Raw genomic sequence first — 26,873 nt, forward strand, 5'->3', positions numbered from 1 at the left:
GACCTAATACACAATTTTACCCCTGTCAGATTTGCTCTTAATGCTTTGGTTTTTGAGTTATAAGCCAAAAACTGCATTTTACCCAAATGTTCTATTTTTAGCAATGGCAGCCATCTTGGTTGGATGGCCAGGTCACCAGACACATTTTTTAAACTAAATACCCCAATGATGATTGTGGCCAAGTTTGGTTTAATTTGGCCAAGTAGTTTCAGAGGAGAAGATTTTTGTAAAAGTTAACGACGCCGGATGCCGGACGCCGGACGCCAAGTGATGAGAAAACAGTTTTAATTTTCATACATATTAATATGCAGTTAACAAAATATTTTACTGATTAAGATTTTATAGTAAATTTTAGAAATATTATCAATACTGGGGATTTAAAACAATGAAAACTGAAAAAAATTTCTACCCTTTCAATTTTTTGATAGCATAATCCTAGGTCAAGAAAAATTTCAGGAAAAAAGCATGCTGAAATTTTGGGTTAGGTGAATAATTTTTTTTACAGGTAGCATCAAGGTAGATTTTAATCTTACAAAACCAACTGGTCAATTTAAATGTCCCTACTGTATTGTCAATGTTTAAATCTGATTGAACAATAGCTACAGGTAAACAATAACACCTATAGTCAACTCACTGTAACATGCATTCATTTTATTCTATTTTACATATTTCCTACTTAGTTGACAAATAAGCTTTATTGTACAAAAACAATACATTTTATTGTATACTGTAAATTTAGAAACTATTGCAAGGTTTTTATTATTGTGAATAATGTGACTGAATGAGTACTGCAATCATAAGAACTTGCATTCTGATATCTGATACATATATGTATGTATGCATGTTTTCCTGAAATCGCAAATTATTAATCATGCATTTACGTCCATTCCTTCAAAATCGCAATAATAAATGCACACAATAATTTCTGAATTTACAGTACTTTAAGATATACTTACAGGGTAACAGAGAAATCATCATCGACCAGTATCATGTCTGCTGCCTCTTTAGATACATCTGTCCCTGAACCAACAGCTATACCAATGTCAGCACTTCTCAGAGCTACAGAATCATTAACACCATCACCAGTCATACCAACTACATGACCATTCCGCTTTAATGCCTGAAAATATAACAGAATTATCTCCCTTGTTATAAATATCTTCTTTTTTCTAAATTTCATTTTAATTGAAATACAGATCTATCTTAAACGATTTCATACAATAATAAGAAAAGTGTGTATAAATATGGAGATCAACACACATGTTCCAACGTCTTGCTTGAAATCAAAATAGTCATAAAGACTATCATACTATCATATTGATGAAAGAAAATATTTAACCTTTTTAGACTTTATAAGGTTATTTAGAGCTTCTTTTTTTTTAATCTTTTGGTTATCTAAATTGTTGGGATGGTGTCCCATTGAAGTATAACTCACATCTCCTTTATTATAAGGCATAATTGATAGTTTTATAAAATTTGCCTTCCATTTAAGGACCATTTTCTAATATGTGGAAACTGTATGGCCTTGTTCAAATTTCTCAGTTTCAACTGATTTCTTTTATTTTGAATGTTTTAACCAAATGGTTTTAACCTAAAATGGATATAGTACTGCACTGAGATATTTTATATGATTATAAATATAAAATTGTAATTTTACATACCCCCACAATTTTATTTTTATTTTTCGGTGTTGTCCTATATAAAACGGTCACTCTGTCTATAACCCTGGACAACTCATCAGCATCCATATTCTCTATTTCTTTACCAGACAAACATTGGTTTCCAGCAGTATACAACCCCAGTCTAGCAGCTGTAATTGAAATAAAAACTAAGAACACAGCAGTATACAACCCCAGTCTAGCAGCTGTAATTGAAATAAAAACTAAGAACACAGCAGTATACAACCCCAGTCTAGCAGCTGTAATTGAAATTAAAAACTAAGAACACAGCAGTATACAACCCCAGTCTAGCAGCTGTAATTGAAATAAAAACTAAGAACACAGCAGTATACAACCCCAGTCTAGCAGCTGTAATTGAAATTAAAAACTAAGAACACAGCAGTATACAACCCCAGTCTAGCAGCTGTAATTGAAATTAAAAACTAAGAACACAGCAGTATACAACCCCAGTCTAGCAGCTGTAATTGAAATTAAAAACTAAGAACACAGCAGTATACAACCCCAGTCTAGCAGCTGTAATTAAAATAAACAAGAATGTGTCCTCAGTACACGAATGCCCCACTCGCACTATCATTTTCTATGTTCAGTGGACCGTGAAATTGGGGTAAAATGTCTAATTTGGCATTAAAATTAGAAAGATCATATCATAGGGAACATGTGTACCAAGTTTGAAGTCGATTGGACTTCAACTTCATCAAAAACTACCTCGACCAAAAACTTTAACCTGAAGCGGGACAGACGGACGAACGAACGAACGAACGGACGAACGAACGAACAGATGGACGGACGAACGAACGGACGCACAGACCAGAAAACATAATGCCCCTCTACTATCGTAGGTGGGGCATAAAAACTAAGAACACAGCAGTATACAACCCCAGTCTAGCAGCTGTAATTGAAATAAAAAACTAAGAACACAGCAGTATACAACCCCAGTCTAGCAGCTGTAATTGAAATAAAAAACTAAGAACACAGCAGTATACAACCCCAGTCTAGCAGCTGTAATTGAAATAAAAAAACTAAGAACACAGCAGTATACAACCCCAGTCTAGCAGCTGTAATTAAAATAATCAAAGCCTTAAAGGCTGTAAAAGCAATTGCTGCCATGTTAATGTTTGGGGACTTTTATTTTTCATCCACATATATACAAGAATTAAACCCGACATGAGTGTTGTCTAGTTAAAAGTAAGAAGGTTTTAACTTTATATAAATAAAAGACTTTAGCAGAAAGTCATTTTTAATATGTTTTATATTTCACAAGGAGACAACACGTTTACCAGGCTAAAGTTTGGGTCAAATATACATGTGCTGAAACATATAACTCAAAAAGAAATCATCATGGATTATCCCCTGGTAGTGTTTGTAACTTCCTTGGCAATAATTTCCTTTATTGATTTAATTTTAACAATTTTCATTATTAATTTATATTTAACCATTAACACAAATGATTAAGTTAAAACATTTCAACTTTCCAGACGCAAATGTTAAAAAACGGGAAAGAAATAAAATATCTTACAAGACATAAACATGTAAAGAATAAATGTATATTTCAGCTTAATAAAAATATTTTCATAATGTTACTTTGTCATCATTTTTAAAACTAAGTTCCAAACATTATTGCTCAGTTGATATGTGTCCTTCTGATGCGGTACGAGCACAGGCAGTGCATGTGGGTACGAGATAACTACAATTCTCATGCAATCCCGAAAAGGGGGGTCATCACAGACAAACATGACATTAAATCGTTATCACTGAACTAGTATATATATTGTATAGGGGCCAGCTGAAGGACGCCTCCGGGTGCAGAAATTTTTCGCTGCATTGAAGACCTGTTGGTGACCTTAATTCTGCTGTTGTATGTTTTTCTATGGTCGGGTTGTTGTCTCTTTGACAAATTCCTCATTTCCATTCTCAATTTTATTATACGAACAAGAACAAACAGCTCTACGTTGCTTTGATATTTATCAATTTTCAGGAAACATTGCGAAAAATGATCTTCAATATTTCGAAAACATGTGAAATAAAATTGCTAACACGGTGGACCGTCGAGTGTCAACAAACGTAGTAGACTTGTTCATTGAAAAGACGAGGATAATGGTTTCATCTGACATTTGTTATGCAAACCCAGTTTTGATCATGATATTTAAAAAGACGTACTTTTTTTCAATCTATGTATTAATAAACTAGAAAATTCCAAATTGTAAATATCTCTTCATCTGGACCGACTTGGCATCTACTACGTTTGGACGGGTCCATTTCATTAGTAAGGTGATCGATAAATATTACGGAGTTTTGACAGAAAAGGAAAACGAACTTATTGTTATGTGTTTTCAACAAGGGTTTCGTTCCGCTAAATTATTTGCGCAAATAAAGTTTGTCTATTTTTAGATTACAGGTAATAATTTGACACTACGCATTAACCTGTGTAGTGATTTTGATTTTACGATAAATGTATGAATGAACGATAATTTTATGAATGAACAAGAGCACCTGACCTCTTAAAGAAACACAAATTAAACATAAAAAACCGTATTTATTAGGAGATAATTCAGTTAAATTTTCAATACTAAATCAACAACTGAAATGAATCCATATTTTGTTGAAACATCGTACGAACGGCGGAAAACGGAATCGCATTTATAAAAATGTACTTTTTTTCACTCGGACTTCTATGTTATTTGATAGTCAAACGGTTGACCCTTTAAATACAAAAATACATCTACAAGAACATATTCTGAAACTTCTTAAATCCACTAACTTTTTTTTAAAGTTTCAAGCTATGTATTGCATTAGAAAACATACATAGGTGTTAAAGAATGACTGACCAGGAGCCTGTTTAACAAAATACTATGGCTTGATCTGGGCGGAGTCTCTGATCTGGGTCACAAAGATGGCCATACGCGACGGCATAAAAGCAATTGCTTTAAAAAACTAAGAACACAGCAGTATACAACCCCAGTCTAGCAGCTGTAATTGAAATTAAAAACTAAGAACACAGCAGTATACAACCCCAGTCTAGCAGCTGTAATTGAAATTAAAAACTAAGAACACAGCAGTATACAACCCCAGTCTAGCAGCTGTAATTGAAATTAAAAACTAAGAACAAAAGATATCTTAGCATATTCACAAACATATGGTCAAAGTCTTAAATGGCTGGGTTGTTATATTTCTGACTTAATTTTCCTTAAAAATTTTCAAAGTCTGGAAATATGAGCAGAAATTAACCAAACAATTCAATAACAGCAGGTACACAACTTCAAAATATCTGCAATCTTCCTGTTTCAGGATCTGCATTGTAAACTGTCGGGGAAGTTTCTTAATAACATTCAAAGAGTTTGTCAATCTCTCTTCACGAGATATCTAATTCAACATTCACATTCTGACCAACTTTGAATTTATACATTAGTATGCATCAGCCAAACATAAACTCCACTTGGAAAGGGTTTTACTGCTAGTCAGAAGAAGATCAGGGAGTGACAATATCTTTATACCCCAGTCAACCCTTAAGGACTATGATTCCATAATTGCAAATCCTACCAATTAAAATAAACTATTAAACTAACCAATAGCTTTAGCTGTTTCTTCTGCGTCACCTGTCAACATCTTGACAGCCACGCCCCCTGATATTAATTCTTCAATGGCTTCCTTTACTCCAGCCCTAGGTGGATCAATAATACCAACCATACCAACAAACACCAAGTTGTTCATACTGGGTCCATAAGCCATGGCTAATACTGAAAGTAATTTACAATTAACAATTATTAATATTCATATTCTATTAGAAAAAATATCTTTAAGAAAAGATGCGTTCAGACAGAGTGTCTGACAGACAAATATATACTTTATTATGTTTACATTATTGTCCTTTGTCTCTGTTTGTCTTATTGGCAATCATACCTCGTTTCCTTATTTATTTAAAGTAATTTCCCTTATTTTTGTAATCTCAATTCCGAATCATGTGATAATCAAAAGACTCAGAGAACAAAGACCGAGAACAGTTTAGGCTATTATGTGTAATGCCAAATCAGTTTTCACACTCCCATTCATATATTCAGCTATCTAAACTTTTTGCCTTCATCATATTTGTAAACTCAAACATAGGCCTTTTAAAGATGACTATGAGGTATGGGCTTTGCTCATTGTTGAAGGCCATATGGTGACCTATAGTTGTTAATTTCTGTCATTTTGGTTTCTTGTGAAGAGTTGTCTCATTGGCAATCAAACCACATCTTCTTTTTAATAGTTATCATTTCTTTCTATTACCTCGTAATCCAGAACTCCCCATGACTGATGCCTCATGGTTATATTCAAGGATACGCTTTTCTGTTAATGTTTCCAAATGTCCTTCGTTATAAAATTTACTGCAGTTATTGAGAATTCTTTCCAGGGCTCCTTTCACAAAGAACATGTACTCTTTTGTCTAAAATTAAATTAATTAATTTAAAATGCTGTAATTCAACACACATAAAAATATGTATAGATAGATAAGCAAATTAAACTTGTTTTTCCTAGCAATCAGCTGCAAATAATTGGTATAGATTTCCAGTAATTTAGCAAATTTAGTGTAGAACTGGAACTTACTTGTAATATTTCACTTAAAAAATCATTTATTTTTTAAATCTTTAAAAAATGCTTTGATTCATAACTTTTGAAATCTATCGTATATCAGGGGAGATAATTCACATAATTAGTTTTCATAAAGGAATGTACAGTACCCATACATATTTTAAGGTGTATCAGTTTGTAAAATAATGCTTTAGTTCCAAATCTGAATGCTATCATTTCAGTAAATACTGTAAATTCAGAAATTATAGTGAGGTTTTTATTATTGGGAAAAATGCGACAGAGTTGTAAACGCAATAATTTAATCTCTCATTTTGAAATATTTTATATGATTTAAACATGATTTTTCTCAAAATCAAAAAAAAATAAAATCACATTGAAGTCTAAAATGACAAAATCACAATAATAAATGCACGCAAAAATTTCTGAATTTACAGTATTAATTTTAAATTCAGTTTGAATAATTAGCATGTAAGTTTCTTTCAAAGAGCTTACAAAGAATGAGATTCATATACAGATTGGTTTAACTCTAGGGTAGTGCAAACTATCAACACTGGCTCTTCTCATGATAAATAATCTTAAGGTGCAAATTCTTCAAATTGTATGGCAATTTTTAGAAATTCCTTTAGTTAAAACTGAATATGAATTGTTTGAGGAAACCAAGACAGTATCATGTGCAAAGGTCAGGGTAAAAGCCACTAGGAAAGAGTGAAACTGAACATTTAAAACTGTAGATATTAATAGGTTTCAGATATGTTATGAAGCAAAGGAAGGAAGTTTATAACACTACAATCAAATTAACAAAAACAAGTGAAACTGCGAGCTACTGCTCACTGATGATACCCCCGCCGCAAGTGGATAATATTAATAGTGTAAAAATATGCAAGTGATCCGTAAACAGGAAGTTGTCGAGTGATGAATCTGAAAACGCATCACATGGTATAGCTGACTTATAAAAATCCTGAAACCAAATTTCAGAAATCCTTGTATTGTAGTTCCTGAGAAAAATGTGACGAAAATTTTGAACTTGGTTATCATGTGTAAAATCATACAAGTGTTCGGTAAACAGGAAGTAGTCAAGTGATGAATCTTAAAACGCATCACACGGTAAAGCTGACTTATATAAATCCTGAAACCAAATTTCAGAAATCCTTGTATAGTAGTTCCTGAGAAAAATGTGACGAAAATTTTCAACTTGGCTATCATGTGTAAAATCATACAAGTGTTCGGTAAACAGGAAGTTGTCAAGTGATGAATCTTAAAACGCATCACACGGTAAAGCTGACTTATATAAATCCTGAAACCAAATTTCAGAAATCCTTGTATTGTAGTTCCTGAGAAAAATGTGACGAAAATTTTCAACTTGGCTATCATGTGTAAAATCAGACAAGTGTTCGGTAAACAGGAAGTTGTCAAGTGATGAATCTGAAAACGCATCACACGGTGTGGCTGACATATATAAATGTTGATACCAAATTACAGAAAGGGTGGATGTGTAGTTCCTGAGAAAAATGTGACGAAAGTTTCATGGGACGGACTGACTGACTGACGGACGGACTGACGGACGGACTGATGGACGGACGGACGGACTGACAGACAGAGGAAAAACAGTATACCCCCCCTTTTTTAAAGCGGGGGTATAACAAAAGATATCAACATGAAATCAATTTGATACTTAAAAGAAAATAACAACAGGTTTAGAGATCATGTGTAAAATCATACAAGTGTTCGGTAAACAGGAAGTTGTCAAGTGATGAATCTTAAAACGCATCACACGGTATAGCTGACTAATATAAATCCTGAAACCAAATTTCAGAAATCCTTGTATTGTAGTTCCTGAGAAAAATGTGACGAAAATTTTCAACTTGGCTATCATGTGTAAAATCAGACAAGTGTTCGGTAAACAGGAAGTTGTCAAGTGATGAATCTGAAAACGCATCACACGGTGTGGCTGACATATATAAATGTTGATACCAAATTACAGAAAGGGTGGATGTGTAGTTCCTGAGAAAAATGTGACGAAAGTTTCATGGGACGGACTGACTGACTGACGGACGGACTGACGGACGGACTGATGGACGGACGGACGGACTGACAGACAGAGGAAAAACAGTATACCCCCCCTTTTTTAAAGCGGGGGTATAACAAAAGATATCAACATGAAATCAATTTGATACTTAAAAGAAAATAACAACAGGTTTAGAGAAATGATATCTATGACAATGTAAGGACTTATTTGTAACAGAACTTCTATAATTAATTGTCTACATTTTATTACCATTTTTTTCCAGTTTTGTTTATTTTGGGTCATTTCAAAATGAACCAAATAAATTGATATTCAGATTGATTGTTAAATAAACACCAAATAGCATGATTTAACTAAACACCAAAAAGCACGATTTTCCATTAAAATCATAAAGAAAAAATAAACAAGTTTGTATAAAACATTGAATGACATAATGGTATAGTATAGACATTCTAAATGGTCACTTGCCAAAATATTATTGCCACTATTCTGATGCATGCATAGTTTTCTTACAGAATTGAGTATCTTCGTCTTTTAGAAATTGGTAGAAAAAACAGTGATGATTAAAAGATACTTGAATTTTTCTTTGTTTCTTACTGACATTACTGTGTTAAAACATTAAATACAGTTCTACGAAACCAACTAATTTTTGTGAGCAATTTTCCCCCCGCTATAGTAGAAATACTATGTGAATATAATTATAAGTAGATGCAATATGACAAACCTTACTATTCTCTTAAATGAGTATACTGTCAAAGTTAAAAATCTCAACAAAAAATAGTCTTAAAATATACAAGAAAGAGATCAACAGAAACAAAAGTATCCTTTGAAATTTCTAAATTACAGTATATAATCTAAATGATACTTTCGATATTAAATTTAGTACTACCATGCAAATTGATGTTAGATTCCCTATAGTACATGTCACAGTGCATGCAGACAATAAGTGCAGAAAGGTAAAAAATTAAACCCATACCTCTATACCATGCTACAAGCACAGCATAATTGTCCATTAAAAACTGATCAAAGGTTTTATTTCAATTAATGAGAGATTCTCGAGACTAAGAAGCCTGTAACACACCGAGTTGAAGTATCTGCAATTACCTTATTTCATATTGATTCAAAAATTCAAGAAAAAATATGCAATGTGAATGGTTTAAACATGGCTGATATCTACCAAAATAGTTTCAGATGAAAATTTAAGACATGTAAGATATGAAAAATCAAAATAAGAAATTAACATTTTGAAACAATAATCAATAACTCTAGAAAATGTCAAATATATGCTTGTCTAGTCTGTCAAATGTTGGTATAAAATTACCAAAATTGATATTTTGATCAAAAATTCTTTGGGAAAAAAACATGTATTTCATCACATCTATATTGAGTTTCAAATCTACTTGGGCTAGCAAATAGTAAAAGGTATTGGGATGTGCAATATTTCATGCCATCAGTATATTAATAACATGCATTTACTAAATAGATAAGTGAAATTTTTCATACAATAACAAGATATTTATCACAAGGTTAATCTAAATTTACATTTAATAGTTGCCTTGTTTCACAAATCGTCTTCTTAAAAACATTCATAGCTGGTATCATAAATTGAGATACCTTCATATAAAGTTATATTATGGTTACACAGAATGGGTAAACTGAACTGACCATGCTCATATGAGCATTTCCAAATATGGTTTGCCACATTACATGAACTAAATTTTATCTCTATAATAAACAAATAATATTACTGTATATAGGTCAATAATTCTACATAGTGCAAAAACTTCACCAAAACCATAGTTTAGCATAATTTTGGGCAAAAATTTCACAGACTCCTGGATAGATTCAAGAACCAAATTGAAATGACCATACTTCACAACACTTCACTGAAGTCAATATAGCGTAATAAAATGAAGGTTATTTCTTAGACTTTCTTAGATACATACCATTACCACATAATATTACTAAGTCACTTAACATTTAAAAGAAAATGTAAAACTTTACTGGAATTAGTGAAGAGTACAAAATACTGTTTAAGGTAGCACAATACAAAGATTTTTCATCCCCAACCAGACATCTTTAAAGTAATGTAATTCCACTCATCTTTCTTTAAATTTTATAAATGAGGTATCAAAAGAAAGAAGAAGGATTAATCTTCCAAATTGTGATAATTTCATTATGACATAATTATTACATAATTAATTGTTATGTAATTAGTTGCCATATTGGGATGTCCATACTTGAATGAATTTAGCTTCTTTATTATTCATAGCATCCCAACATATTTTATAGATTCTTGCACAACACAGTTTGACCTCCAAAACTGTGTCTCAGATTTTTCCTATTGTATTTCATTCTCTCATAAATCTACAATGAAATTTGCAACAATAATTCATAAGAGACCACTAAATTCAATTGGGTATAAAATTTGTTCTATTGATGTTTTTGGAAATCTGAGACACAGTTTTGGAAGTCAAGCTGTGTTGTACCAGAATCTATTAAATATTTTGGGATGCTATGAAGAACAAAGACGCTAAATTCATTCAAGTGTGGACATCACAATATAGCAACTTATTACATAATAATTAATTATGTAATAATTATGTCATATTGAAATTATCACAATTTGAAAGATGAATCTTTCTTCTTTCTTTTGGTACCTCATTTATAATATATAAAGAAGGATTAAATGAATTACATCAGTTTAAAGTTGTCTGATTGGGAGTGAACAAATCTTTGTATTGTGCTACCTTAAATAACTAGCTTTGATGGGGGTCTAGTGAAGTTTCCCAGTTGTTACTTGTATCCAATACAATTTTACCAACTTCCTATCACAGCTTACCAACAACTTAAACCTTCTAATACCAAGATATATGACTGTAAGTCACTTAGAATCTGAGAACTTAACTCTGAAGTATTACACAATTAAGCAAAATGAAGCATGAAATGTGGGTCAGGGTAACATGTCTGTCATGAAATGCTGTCCAATATTGTCCCAAATGATTCAGGATATAAATTTACATAAATGTACCCAGTAGTCCACAAAATGCTTAAGATATCTCATGAAATTGGGAGGAGAAAAAATTACTTAATCAATTTTGTTGTTGTTGTATGGTTTGATTCTCCTAGATCTATCTGCACAAAAATGTATATGGAGCAATTAGTTTATAAGATCAAGGTAGAGATGTGGACATGCACATGAGACAAGATCAAATGTAAACAAATGCAAGGAATAGGAAACAAGGGAAAAGGATGTAATAAAAATCTGATTTTGATGAAAAAGACAGGCAAGACCGAGCCAAAAAAAAAAACACCCTAAAAACACTGATTAACAAAACAATAAAGAGTAAATATAAAACTTTAAGAAAATGATGTGCTTAATAATTAAATAAATAATTTAATAATAATATCAAAGAATAACGAACACTGTAACCTGATCATTTTAGTCAATTTACAGCTTTAACTATCCAACAAACATATACTGACCTAAGGCTTTATTCTGGCCAATCTTGGTCAATATATCAATATATTTTACTTCAATTTCAAAATAAAATCTTCAAATCTGTCATTACATTGTATTCTGTTTATGAATAATTCCAAAACAATCATGTATGGTCAATGTGTGATATTTTTGTGTTTTCTGGTAGCATGATATTACAGAGAAAATACCAGGAAGCAAATTCAAAGGTAAACAAATGTTCAAGTTACAGATCAAAATTTATCATGTTCTTTATACATCTATGTGAATTTTATATATCTGTTATATAGAAACTCTTACCTCTCCATATTTTGGTGTACACTTAACTGCCATAAACTTGGTGTCAGAATTAAATGGCATTTCTTCAAGTCTTAAATACAAGTCTCTTATATGATGGATATTTAGCTGAAAATATAGAATATAAGGTGAGGTTCTAAAATAAACTCATCAGAGATACCAGGATTGAAATTTTGTAGTGTTACCAGATGCATGTTTCGTCTACAAATGACAGTGTCGCTGAAAAAAAAGAAGTTAAAAAGGGCATTAAGTACAATGTTGAAGAGCATTAAGTAACGAACAGATGAGTTAAGAGAGACAATCAAATTAAATCTAAATTTAAATTCAGAATGTCATGTGACTGAGCAACAAATACAACCTACCTTCCATGCAGCAGCTATAACTGCTCCCTCAGTTGGCTGTCCATGTAATCATTCTGGTAAAATCTCAGCATCGTTACAAAAGGTCATGTGATTGAACAACAAATACAACCTACCTTCCATGCAGCGGCTATAAGTGCTCCCTCTGTTGGCTGTCCATGTAATCCTTCTGGTAAAATCTCAGCATCGTTACAGATAACACCCACTTCTATAACCTTACTTATGGAAGAATGGGAATGTTCAGTTACAACCTCACCATTACAGATCACCTCTCCAACAGCAGTATAACCAACACCAGTTACCTGTAGTCAAAATAGATATCAATAATCATGCAGGATAATGGAAAGATTTGACGATTACTACATAACATCCAATTTATAAAACACTTTGAATCACAAAGTTTTATAAAACAAGAATGTGTCCTAAGTACACGGATGCCCCACTCGCACTATCATTTTTCATGTTTAATGGACCGTAAAATTGGGAAAAAAATCTAATTTGGCATTAAAATTAGAAAGATCATACCATAGGGAATATGTGTACTAAGTTTCAAGTTGTTTGGACTTCCACTTCATCCAAAACTATCATGACCAAAAACTTTAACCTGAAACTTCCACTTTCATTTTCTATGTTCATTGGACTGTGAAATTGGGGTCAAAAGTCTAGTTTGGCTTTAAAATTAGAAAGATCATATCATAATCAACAAGTGTACTAAGTTTCAAGTTGATTGGATTTCAACTTCATCAAAAACTACCTTGACCAAAAACTTTAACCTGATGGACGGACGGACGGACGAACAGAGCCACAGACCAGAAAACATAATGCCCTTTACTATCGTAGGTGGGGCATAAAAAATCTTTTCTTTTTTTCTATTAGAATGCAGATATTTCAATGTATATTTATTCCAACAATCTATAAGTGTACCAAGTCTACAACTGTTTTTAAGGGGGAGGCAGGGCCCCCCCCCCTTTTGTTGGAAAAATTTGGTTGATTATCATTATATAGGGAATCACTGAATCATGACTGAAGCAGAACCCCCCTTAGGTCAGTCAGCGGGCCCCCCTTATGAAAGTTCTAGATCCGCCACTGACCCCCCTTACACAGTTTTCCTGTTCCTATAATTCAGTCATTCTCCCATATCAAGCAATGAATAAATTTGTGATCTTTGGTTACCTCTGCACGACTACCATCAGCTCCATAAATCCTGGTAACAGTCATTTCATTCTTAGTCAGAGTCCCTGTCTTATCAGAACATATTACTGTAGCACAGCCTGTAATTAAAGTAAGAGTCAGAGTCAGAGTCCCTGTCTTATCAGAACATATTACTGTAGCACATCCTGTAATTAAAGTTAGAGTTAGAGTCAGAGTCCCTGTCTTATCAGAACATATTACTGTAGCACATCCTGTAATTAAAGTTAGAGTTAGAGTCAGAGTCCCTGTCTTATCAGAACATATTACTGTAGCACAGCCTGTAATTAAAGTTAGAGTCAGAGTCAGAGTCCCTGTCTTATCAGAACATATTACTGTAGCACAGCCTGTAATTAAAGTTAGAGTCAGAGTCCCTGTCTTATCAGAACATATTACTGTAGCACAGCCTGTAATTAAAGTTAGAGTTAGAGTCAGAGTCCCTGTCTTATCAGAACATATTACTGTAGCACATCCTGTAATTAAAGTTAGAGTTAGAGTCAGAGTCCCTGTCTTATCAGAACATATTACTGTAGCACAGCCTGTAATTAAAGTTAGAGTCAGAGTCAGAGTCCCTGTCTTATCAGAACATATTACTGTAGCACAGCCTGTAATTAAAGTTAGAGTCAGAGTCCCTGTCTTATCAGAACATATTACTGTAGCACAGCCTGTAATTAAAGTTAGAGTCTTAGTCAGAGTCCCTGTCTTATCAGAACATATTACTGTAGCACAGCCTGTAATTAAAGTTAGAGTCAGAGTCCCTGTCTTATCAGAACATATTACTGTAGCACAGCCTGTAATTAAAGTTAGAGTCAGAGTCCCTGTCTTATCAGAACATATTACTGTAGCACAGCCTGTAATTAAAGTTAGAGTCAGAGTCCCTGTCTTATCAGAACATATTACTGTAGCACAGCCTGTAATTAAAGTTAGAGTCAGAGTCAGAGTCCCTGTCTTATCAGAACATATTACTGTAGCACAGCCTGTAATTAAAGTTAGAGTCTTAGTCAGAGTCCCTGTCTTATCAGAACATATTACTGTAGCACAGCCTGTAATTAAAGTTAGCAAGTAGAAAAATATTATTAACATGTAAATCATTTATTTTATTCTGTATGGTTGATTACATGAGTTGTGAAAATTGGTTTCCAGATAAATTAGTAATTTCATAAAAATAATTTCCTTCGCACAATTATCATTAGTATACTGAATATCTAATAAGCCCAATTTAAAGTTTTTAATGACTTTTAAAATATCATCAATAATCTCTATTCCAACTCATAATTATAATAAAATTGAGAATGGAAATGGGGAATGTGTCCAAGCGACAATAACTCAACCATAGAGCAGACAACAGACGAAGGCCACCAATGGGTCTGCAATGTAGCAAGAAATTACCCCACCTAGAGGCGTCCTTCAGCTGACCCCTAAACAAATATGCATATTAATGTTTTTTGAAATCTCAACCCCCCCCCCATACCTCTAGTTAATGTAGAAAAACAAACGCACAACAATACACACAGTTTAAGAGAAGTCCAAGTCTGATGTCAGAATATGAAACAAAAGAAAATAAACAAAATGACAATGATACATCCATTGTAAATAACAACAGACTACTAGCAGTTACTGACATGTACAGATTGTTATGATATTGTAATTATTATATTTTATTATGTTGGCCTAATTTGTTTTGTGTGGCCTGATAGTTGTTTACAAAATAATCTTATAACTGTGCAGTTTAGAAATCACTGGAACAATCACAGATACTGATGGAATGATTGGAACTTTCTATTTGACTTATATAACGATTCCAGAATGATCCAAAGAAAGGATACATTATTTAAAACTTCTACATTTTTCTGGAAACTTCTGTTGTAGCTTTCTAAGACCTTCTTTGTCTAGAGTGTTCTAGAGATTTCCATGACAACTATATATATATATACTGACACTAAAGTTAAACTTTCAGACTTAGACATCAATAGACATTAGTATTCATAGCATTTGGATTGACACTTTTATTTGTGTAATGCTTCTTGTAAACTTTTGTATAATAAATCTTGTTAAATTTTATAATTGATTTGTGTCTTTTGTTGGCTACAATTTAAAGGTGATTTCTGACCGTAACAAGATCAGCATGTATTCAATGTACATTTTATTTGTGCTTTATTTATTGTTTTGTACATAATCAGGTTGTTGTTTGCTTGGTTTGAAATGTTGTTTTTATTTTGTGGTGATTATCCTTTTATAGCTTTCTAATCTATTTTTTCTCATTACTGAAGGCTGTACAGTGATCTATATTTACTTACATGCATCTATCTCAATTAGTCTCTGCTGAATAATTGTCTCATTGGCAATCATATCACATCTTCTTATATTTTTATACAGAATAATTAAAAATAATAATAATAAAATAATATATATTATTGCTATTTTGTGTGCATTTTTCCTTTGATCTTTTTGTGTGATAATTTTTCATATCATGCTGCTCTCTTGAGATAGCAAATCATCACAAGAAACCAAGAAGGCATGTGGTGTTTCTAATGAAATTGACATGAAATTAACAACGTCCTCAAAGGTAAAATAGCAATATATAGATTATCAGTGGTCATCTCAACTCAATTGCTTTTCTTGCTATCGCCGTACCGGCTCAAACGAGAAAATAAATCTCGTTGAGATGATCAACGATAATCTATAATTATACAGCTGTAACATTATGAAATTATCATGGAAGAACTACTATAAACTGAAAATGATATACAGTTCTTGAAGATTAAATATAAAGTAAAATGAGGTACAGATCATATGCCACATGTGATTTGATACTTTGTTTGTTAATCAATAATTGTACCTAATGTTTCAACAACTGGTAATTTCTTGACTATAGCTTTTCTTTTTGCCATTCTCATTACACCAAGAGCCAGCGTAACAGTCACTACAATAGGTAAACCCTCTGGTATGGCAGCCACAGCTAAACTGAAACAGAAAAAAGATGTTTCATTTGACATATATGCTCAGTTAATCTCATAACAACTGTTAAATTTTCTGGCATTACAATCATTGACTGTATACAGTTTTGCTGTATAAAGTGTTAAACAGACTGTAATAATAACATCTGGCATTGAAACTTATAAAATATATCCCTGATCTAAGATCGATAAACAAATGAAAATAATGTTTGTAAGTTTTCAGATGACCGAAACTTTGATTTTTCAGTTAAGGCAAAGCATAAGAAATGAGGCATACTTTCCTTTCTTGATTAAATATTGCATACATTCAGAAGACCCATTTAACTGCATCTTATATTGAAAAAAAAATGCATGTATATTTTATTTTCAAGAGATTCAATCCATTCACAACATGTACAATATATAGTATTTCACATAAACCTTTGAATGGATGTTTAAAACAAAAAAGCATTATAACAGCAATCGAAGAAGTTGGTAACCTTAACAGAGATGACATAAAGCAGGTTGGGAGATATATAAATTCCCTGAGAACATCTCATGTCAACCAAAATAAAAATAACAAGAATGTGTCCCCAGTTCACAGATGCCCCACTCACACTATCATTTTCTATGTTCAGTGGACCGTAAAATTGGGGTAAAAACTCGAATTTTGAATTAAGATTAGAAAGATCATATCATAGGTAACATGTGTACTAAGTTTCAAGTTGATTTGACTTCAGCTTCATCAAAAACTACCTTCACAAAAAACTGTTACCTGAAGCGGGACAGACGGGAAAGGACGCAAAGACCAGAAAACATAATGCCCCTCTTCTATCGTAGGTGGGGCATAAAAACATTAATTTTTTTAATATTTTATACCTGACACTGATAGTAAACATTTCCAGTAAACCCCTGCCTTGTAGCCATCCTAATAGCATTATAACACCAATTATACAGAATGAATAAAATGACAGCTGCTTCCCTAGTAGGTCCATACTCTTCTGTAGGGGAGTTTTTGGAACCTGAAAATAGTTATATATGATATATATGTTGTACACGCTTGTAGCATTTCTCATGTCATCAACCATTTTTACATAACCAGTGAAAAAAATTTCTGGTTTTTTTTTTAAAATTGTATCCAGGAGGATGAAATAAAAATAAGATAACAAGAATAAGAACCAGTTCATATCTGGTCACTGAACCTTTGCATAAGTAATTACATTCCTATTTATGGTCATAATATATTGTGATAGCCTGTTATTTTATGTATTGTGTGTATTTTTATATTCTTAGTAATTGATATTAGTACATATTTGAATAAAGTTATATTGTTAGCTTATTAATTACATTCTGTAATTAAGGATTAGTATTATGTGTTATTCTATTTTTAACTTATTGACATGGACTATTGACGGACGAATTCTATTCTTATGGTTTGGTTAAGTCTGATTTCACTGTAGTTATTACTTTATTTTCACGGTTGATTTGAGCGCTTTCGGACATTTCTTCTATTGGTCAGTACTTTTGGCGGTTTAATTCTTTTGTTCTATATCTTATGGGAAGACATCTTGTGGTCATCACCTATATTTACCTGTCTGAAAATAACAATCTTTACAATAACAATTCTGTGATTTGGAGTTTCATAAATAAGGTATATTTAAACCTTACTGTATTAAAGATGTAGTGTGTAATATGGTTTATATGGAAATGTGCCACTTGCACGATATGTGAGGGCTTTATTTACATTACCATATAGTATTGAACTTCGTTAGTCTGAAATAAAAGTTACAGAACCCTATTCAGAAGTTTTATTATTTACTAAAAGCCTCAAGAAACCGGCTTTTACATTGGCGCCCAACGTATTTGGAAGCTTTCATCAGCGACGAAGTAGAAACCAGGAATATATTCCGAATTTTGACAACGACAGTGAATCCGTACGGAAAAACTTCATGCGCATTACCGGAAACTGATCAGTGACTTATATCAACATAACCGGTTCATGAACTAGGACGACAGAGAGCACATTTTTCGTTGGATTCATCTTGATCAACAAACATTATTGCTGGATTTATTGAACATATTGATATTATAGTAATTATATAAGTTCATATATACTTATACTTAATTGCCTGATAATATACATTGTATATATATATTTGTGTAGCATTTATCGTATGCAAAGACTTTGAAATTATTGAAATTGGTGTTGAAAAAATTTGTCCAATTTTCATTTTGTAAACATTACACGCCGATAAGCGTTAATATTACTGACACTGAGTTAACATAAAACTCAATTGAATACAAGCATAGCAGTTGACTGTCATTGAGATTTAATTCATATTTAGACATCCACATTTGTACTTTGTACTTTGTTTATTTGTTTGTTGATACTTGACCCCCCTAAAAGACCACACCCATAGAAATAAGGTCAAGGTCAACCGGAAGTACACTTGATAAAGCAGTCTAGACATACACCACATGTAAACAAACACATTTATTTATGCATAGAGAGTGACATACATTTAAAATTGGTATTTTGCATTGAATATAAGACACATTGATTGTGTTTGAAATATTTATGTCAAATTAAAGCAAAACCACACTTTGTTAATTTACGCATACACTTTGATAAGCGAATAAAGTCCAAATTTGTTTGACACACACACATACACACATAGGGTTCTTTGATATTGATACATCCATATAGACTTTGTGAATTTTGGTTGTTGTGTATATATAATATTTATTTTGTGTGCGACTTTGTTTATTATCATTGTCATTTGTGTTATATGTTGATTGTGTGTGCATAGTCCTATATAGTATATAGTTGTTTATATGTATTAGTGTTGTATGTTGTACCTTGTGTTGTGTTGATTGTAAAAATATTTGTTGGTGCATTTAAAATTTCAGATTTAATTTAAAATTTAAAATTTAATTTTCAGTTTAGTTTAAAAGGTAAAATTCAATTTTCAATTTAATTTATAAATATCAGATAAATTTATTATACAAATTAAACAGTTGAATAGTGATTTAATATAAAAAAAAGTTAAAATTTATACGCATAGTAGTTAAAGTTGTTTGAGAGTTAAGTTGCATGTTCCTTTATAACAGTTAGTACTTTAACAACTACACTGCCTATCCCTATTCCTAACCCTTACCTATTGCATGTAATACACATACATCCATTTCAGCTTTCCCATATTTTTTTCTCTTTTCTTGATTCTCTAGGTTACATTTTTCTAGATAGGATAGTTTTTAGGATTTTGATTCTGATTTAAGTTGACACTTGAGACTTAGACTTACATTGACAATTTGATTTGATATTTAGTACAGAGTAAGTATTGTTGTTCCTTATTTTAGATAGTGAACGTAAAAGATTCACATATCTATTCCATATTGTTTTAGGTAGAAGCAGATTATTTATATTATTTGGTAGGTACATTTGAGAAATTGTTCATATATACATATAGTTTATTTCGACACACTGATATGGCTTCAAATGGAACTGAGGAGAATGGCACTACTGATCAACCTACTACACCATTAGTTGAAAGTCCACCACCTGCACTTAAGGATATCATGGAAGCATTTGCCAAAACAGGAACCAAACCAAAGGCTGATACACCTGAGGACCTAACAAAATGGATGATAGACTACCTGAAATCTACTGGGGCCATCAAGTTAGAACATGTCAATCCAGACATTGTATTACCACCTCCACCTAAGCCACCACCAAGGGAGAAATCTAGCAAAGTAGTCATGACACACCCACCAAGGATTTCCAATTTTTCTGAAAATGAACCGAAGTCAGGAGACACCACCTATGAGTTATGGAAGCAGGAAGTAAAGTTATTGATGAAGCAGTCATATGAGAAGGAAGCCATCTTGAATGCTGTTTGGAGATCGCTCCGAGGGGAAGCTGGATATGCAGCTATGCGACTGGATTTAGATGCATCAGTTGAAGAAGTCATTCATAAGCTAGACTCTATTTATGGGAATGTTGACAAGAAGGAGGAACTTTTAGCAGAGTTTTATGGATCACGACAAAAAGAAGATGAGACTGTTACCAGCTGGAGTTGCCGTCTAGAATCACTCATGGGACAGGCAGTAGAGAGAGGTATTGTGGGAAGACAAGATGTTGATGGTATGCTTCACTCCATGTTGTGGACTGGTTTGAGAACATCACTCAAGGACATCTCAGGACACAAGTATGACACCATCAAGGAATTTGATTCACTGAGAGTTGCACTTCGTCAAATTGAGAATGATCATATGCACAGAGAGGTATTAACCAAGTCTTCCAAGCCACAAACCAGTAAAGCAGCAATTGAACAATCAGATGCTGAGGATATTAAAGGAATGATCCAGCAGATGACAACTAGAATGGACCGTTATGAAAAGAAACTGGAAAAACAAGAACCTACACAGCAACAACAACCTCCATGGCAACAACAACAACAACTTCCTTGGCAACAACAATCTACATGGCAACAACAACAACAACAACAACCTTGGCAACAACAATCTACATGGCAACAATATCAGCAACCCAGATGGCAACAACAGAGAGGTAGAGGCAGAGGTAGAGGACAACAACAGACACATGATGAACCACAATGTTGGAGATGTGGACAAACTGGACACTATAAAAGAGGTTGTGGTGTAAGAATGGATCACAGCAGGCAGGATTTAAACGGCAAGAAGCCTATGTAGGGGGAGCGTCCATAGGCTTATGCAGAAGTAGTGTTCCCAAAACAAGTCGTGTTAAATTACCACCAGGATTATTTGGCAAACCAACAGAAACTAAAGTTAGTATTGAGGGATTAGAAACACCAGCACTTCTTGATACTGGTTCCACCGTCTCAACTATCAGCGAATCTTTTTACAGGGAACATTTAACAATACCATTGAACAACATAACAACACTACTAGACATTGAATGTGCTGATGGCCAGAAACTACCATACTTAGGCTACATAGAAGCAGATCTACGAATACCAGGTTATAAACAGACACATTCATCTATCCTGTTAGTTACACCAGACAGTCGATACAATCAGCAAGTACCATTATTACTAGGAACTAACACTCTGTCAACTCTGTCATACTTCATGGAATCTCTCAAGAAGGACTTTGGAGAAAGATTTTTACAGACTAGTAAGCTGACTACACCCTGGTATCTCACATTTAGATGTATATTACTACAAGAACATGAACTAAAGAGAAACAACAACATCTTAGGTCTTATAAAGAATGCTGAAGTTAAAAAGATCATTGTACCACCGAACACGACCATTACATTGTCTGGATATGTTGACAAGGAAATACCATACCATACTACATCAGCTATGCTCCATCCTTGCAACTTAGCCAAAGATTCGGAAGACTTTGATGTTGAACCATCATTGATTACTTACCAACACCAACAGAATGGGACAGTAGCTGTTACCATAGAGAATTTGACAACTAGAACACTAAGTATACCACCGAAGGCAATAGTATGTGAATTACAACCAGTTCAACTAGAACCTACACCAAGTATACCATCTGAAGAGGAAAGTACTGACATCATGGAGAAGATTAAGATAACACAGAGCACTTTAACAGATGAACAACTAGATACAGGAGTTAAACTTCTACGCTCTTACATGGACATATTCTCCAAGACTGATGAAGACGTAGGACGTACTGATATTGTCAAACATCGCATCGATATGACAGATGATCGACCTTTTAAGCAGCGATACAGAAGAATTCCTCCATCAGCATATGAAGAAGTAAGAGATCATCTTCGACAACTCACACATGCAGGGATCATTAGACCATCTAAGAGTCCATTCGCCTCCAATGTAGTTCTTGCTAGAAAGAAGGACAACACTCTACGCCTATGTGTTGATTATCGTCAGCTCAACAATAGGACGAAAAAGGATAGCTATAGTCTACCAAGGATTGAAGACCTGCTTGACTGTCTCTCCGGAAGTACCTTTTTCAGTGTCGTTTATATGAGGTCCGGGTATCACCAGGTGGAGCTGTACGAACCACACAAGGAAAGGACTGCATTCACAGTTGGACCTTTAGGTTTTTATGAGTACAATAGAATGCCATTTGGACTCACCAACAGTCCAGCCATCTACCAAAGACTCATGGAAGACTGTCTAGCTGATTACCATCTAAGAATATGCTGTGTGTTCATTGATGATGTGATTATCTTTGGAAAGGCGTATGAGGAACATCTCAACAACTTGCAACTAGTAATGGACCGCATCAGAAAGGCGAACCTGAAGTTGGCACCCAAGAAATGTTCGTTCTTTCAACGCAAGGTAAAGTTCCTGGGACATATTGTTTCAGCAGATGGAGTGGAAGTAGATCCAGAAAAGACCGAGAAAGTCATGGCTTGGCCTACACCTACATCACCTGAAGATGTTCGACGTTTCTTGGGATTGGCTGGGAACTACAGACGTTTCATAAAGAACTTCAGCAAGATTAGCAGACCATTGACAGAGTTGATGCCAATTCCATCGGGTAGGAAAGGACAGAAGAAGAAGAAACAACCACAGAAGGAATGGCATTGGGGAGAACAACAGGACCAAGCCTTCAATAAACTGAAAGAACTCCTTACGTCAGCTCCGATACTGAGTTATCCTGACAACAGTTTACAGTATGTACTTTACACCGATGCGTCTGGGTTTGGACTTGGTGCTGTACTTTACCAGGAACAACATGGAGAAAAACATGTCATCTGTTATGCTAGTAGAGGTCTTACCAAAGCTGAGAGGAATTATCCGGCTCACAAGATGGAGTTCCTTGCGTTTAAGTGGGAGATAACAGACAAGTTCAAGGATTACTTGTATGGACCGGCACATTTTACAGTGATGACAGACAATAATCCTTTGACGTATGTCCTCACTACTGCCAAACTGGATGCCACAGGACACAGATGGTTGGCTGATCTTGCAACTTACAACTTTGATATCAAGTATCGTCCGGGGAGAAACAACTCTGATGCTGATTCCTGAAGCAGACTTCCCAGGGATATCATAGAGATCAAAACCGACACTATCAGAACCATCTGTAATTCCGTAACATCAGTACCTTATGCCGAGTGTTTAGCAGTCAATCCAGATATACTACAAGATGACATAGATCTGAATGGAACATCAACATCAGATATCATAGACTGGAAGAGAGCTCAAAGACAAGACACAGTTGTTAGTCACTGGATTGATATGATACAGAAAGACCAGAAACCAGAGAAAGGAGACGCCATATTCAAGAGGCAGTACAATCATCTGAAGATCATAGATGGAGTATTATATCGTCAAATTACTATCAACGATGAAGTTAAACAACAGCTAGTACTTCCAACAGCTCATATTACTACAACACTCCAGGCATTACACAACGACATGGGACACCCTGGCAAAGACCGTACTTTGTCATTAGTGAGAGACAGATTCTACTGGCCTGGTATAGCCAAGGATGTTACAGAGTGGATAGCGCATTGTGGAAGGTGTATTAGGAGAAAGACACTTCCAAACCAGAGAGCTCCGCTAGTAAGTATTGAGACAACAACACCACTACAGCTAGTTTGTATGGACTACCTTACGTTAGAACCATCTAAAGGAGGTCAACAACACATCCTGGTCATAACAGATCACTTTACCAGATTCACTCAAGCCATTCCCACCAAGAACCAAACGGCAAAGACAACAGCTGAAGCCTTTTATCAGCACTTCATAGTACATTATGGAACACCCGACCGTATTCATTCAGACCAAGGAGCTACCTTCGAATCAAAGATCATAAAGGAGTTATGCAGTCTAACAGGAATGACCAAGTCACGTACCACCAGTTATCATCCGATGGGCAACGGAATGTGCGAAAGGTTCAACCGAACACTACTTAACATGCTAGGAACACTTCAACCAGACAAGAAGAGGAACTGGAAAGCCTATGTAGGACCACTTGTCCATGCCTACAACTGTACTAAGCATGAGTCTACAGGATTTGCACCATACTACCTCATGTTTGGAAGAGATCCTAGACTTCCAGTGGATGTAGCATTTGGCATACGGAAAGATACAGGATCCAATTACATCAAGGACCTTAGAGAACGGTTGGAAGTTGCTCATAACTTGGCTACGGAAACATCTAAGAAAGCACAACTGAGACAGAAGAAGAACTATGACACCAAAGTAAAGGGAGGTACAATCAAGATAGGAGATTTAGTCTTGGTGAAAATAGTGGCATTTGAAGGCAAACACAAGCTGTCAGACAAGTGGGAACAAGACCCTTACGTTGTACTTGAACGACCGAATCTGGAGATACCAGTTTTCACAGTGAGGAAGGAGAGTGGAGAAGGACATAAAAGGAATCTCCACAGAAACTTGCTGTTGCCAGTGGGTCATCTGGTAGAGCCAACTAGACCAGTACCGAAACTCAGAAAACCAGCTAAGAAAGAACCACCGAAACCAGCACCTAGAGTATTGAGGAAACGGACCATTGATTATCCGGAGTCATCTGATGAGGATATTATAGATGTATTGTTGGAACCATTTGTTGAGGATGACAGTGATTCAACCGTCACTTCAGATATCATTCAGCCAGTGGTGAATCCAACAAATGACGTAGAAACAGAAGATGAATCTGAATCTGAAGGGGACGCCCACTCTCATGACACCAATGGGACAGATTCGGATATCGGCGATAGAAGGCCTTCACCAGAGGTGACAAGTGACAATCAGGAGGATAGTTCTGACAGCTCGTCATCGTCGTCACCTGTTAGTATTCGTCGGTCGACCAGAGCAAGGAAAGCACCTGCGTGGATGACGCCAGGGAAATACGAGCTTTCGAAGAGTGCAAGTCATACCACCACTACAGATTGGTTTCAGAGGGTTCAATGCCTTACATCTTTAGCGGACACTCATCTATTTCATGGAAAACAGGCAGAAGCAGCACAGGCTATTATTGACGTCATTACAACAGCAACCAGACAGGAAATGACGGGACGTCATTTCACGGCTGGGGGGAGTATGTGATAGCCTGTTATTTTATGTATTGTGTGTATTTTTATATTCTTAGTAATTGATATTAGTACATATTTGAATAAAGTTATATTGTTAGCTTATTAATTACATTCTGTAATTAAGGATAAGTATTATGTGTTATTCTATTTTTAACTTATTGACATGGACTATTGACGGACGAATTCTATTCTTATGGTTTGGTTAAGTCTGATTTCACTGTAGTTATTACTTTATTTTCACGGTTGATTTGAGCGCTTTCGGACATTTCTTCTATTGGTCAGTACTTTTGGCGATTTAATTCTTTTGTTCTATATCTTATGGGAAGACATCTTGTGGTCATCACCTATATTTACCTGTCTGCAAATAACAATCTTTACAATAACAATTCTGTGATTTGGAGTTTCATAAATAAGGTATATTTAAACCTTACTGTATTAAAGATGTAGTGTGTAATATGGTTTATATGGAAATGTGCCACTTGCACGATATGTGAGGGCTTTATTTACATTACCATATAGTATTGAACTTCGTTAGTCTGAAATAAAAGTTACAGAACCCTATTCAGAAGTTAGTTATTATTTACTAAAAGCCTCAAGAAACCGGCTTTTACATATTGCAGCATTGATTTAATTATTATAAAACTTTGAGTGTGCAGTTTTATTAATTATAAAAGTAATTTGCCATACCTCTTCTTCTTTCATCATTTTAAACAGCTGTCCAAACTTAGAATTTTCTCCTGTACCAATTACTATACCCTGAAATAAAAGTTAAAATATTAAAACAAAATACACTAATTTTCTGTTTAGAAAACAATATATGCAGAATATTACACACCATTTCTAAACCATGTTCTGATATCATCCTATCATTTTCATATCAGCCTGAATCATTAAGTCAGATTTCTGCCCCTGCTTGAGGAGAAACATAAAGATTAATATGGAAAATAATTTATAAGCAAAATGATAACATATTCATAGAGGAGACACATTCTTGAAATTTCAAAGAGTGCTGACTAAGTAGCCTCATCTCAAGTTTGAAGTTTAAGAACCAGAACTTTCAACTAGAGGCTCTTAAGAGCCTGTGTCACTCACCTTGGTCTAAGTGCATATTAAGCAAATACAGATGGATTCATGACAAAATTGTGCTTTGGTGATGGTGATGTGTTTGTAGATCTTACTTTACTGAACATTCTTGCTACTTACAATTTATTTTATCTAAAATAAACCTGGCCCTTTAATTACAGAGGAAAGTATTTTGAAAAAAATTACAAAAAATTACCAAATTTATGAACATTTTTAAAAATTGACTATAAACTGCAATA

The 26,873-nt window shown here is 34.1% G+C and overlaps 1 protein-coding gene and 1 long non-coding RNA gene across 3 annotated transcripts in view; one reads left to right on the plus strand and one right to left on the minus strand.

The window, feature by feature from the left end:
* LOC143080696 (calcium-transporting ATPase type 2C member 1-like) overlaps positions 1 to 26,873 on the minus strand; it is a 58,093-nt gene that overhangs the window by 12,867 nt on the left and 18,353 nt on the right. Inside the window, exons 8-18 of one of the 2 annotated variants that reach the window (XM_076256686.1) lie at positions 26,239 to 26,307; positions 17,406 to 17,548; positions 16,430 to 16,554; positions 13,576 to 13,673; positions 12,519 to 12,704; positions 12,047 to 12,151; positions 9,245 to 9,256; positions 5,943 to 6,099; positions 5,243 to 5,413; positions 1,662 to 1,810; positions 957 to 1,120 (exon numbers count right to left, since the gene is read on the minus strand). In XM_076256686.1, coding sequence (XP_076112801.1) covers positions 957 to 1,120; positions 1,662 to 1,810; positions 5,243 to 5,413; positions 5,943 to 6,099; positions 9,245 to 9,256; positions 12,047 to 12,151; positions 12,519 to 12,704; positions 13,576 to 13,673; positions 16,430 to 16,554; positions 17,406 to 17,548; positions 26,239 to 26,307 — 1,379 coding nt within the window. The remainder of the gene's footprint in view (positions 1 to 956; positions 1,121 to 1,661; positions 1,811 to 5,242; positions 5,414 to 5,942; positions 6,100 to 9,244; positions 9,257 to 12,046; positions 12,152 to 12,518; positions 12,705 to 13,575; positions 13,674 to 16,429; positions 16,555 to 17,405; positions 17,549 to 26,238; positions 26,308 to 26,873) is intronic. The other variant, XM_076256687.1, reaches the window with a different exon arrangement.
* LOC143078413 (uncharacterized) lies at positions 17,853 to 26,112 on the plus strand. Its single transcript, XR_012979212.1, has 2 exons — positions 17,853 to 18,617; positions 25,966 to 26,112. It is a non-coding gene; the product is annotated as an uncharacterized LOC143078413 (long non-coding RNA).

Source organism: Mytilus galloprovincialis, chromosome 6, assembly GCF_965363235.1.
Source record: "Mytilus galloprovincialis chromosome 6, xbMytGall1.hap1.1, whole genome shotgun sequence".
NCBI classification, from domain to species: domain Eukaryota; kingdom Metazoa; phylum Mollusca; class Bivalvia; order Mytilida; family Mytilidae; genus Mytilus; species Mytilus galloprovincialis.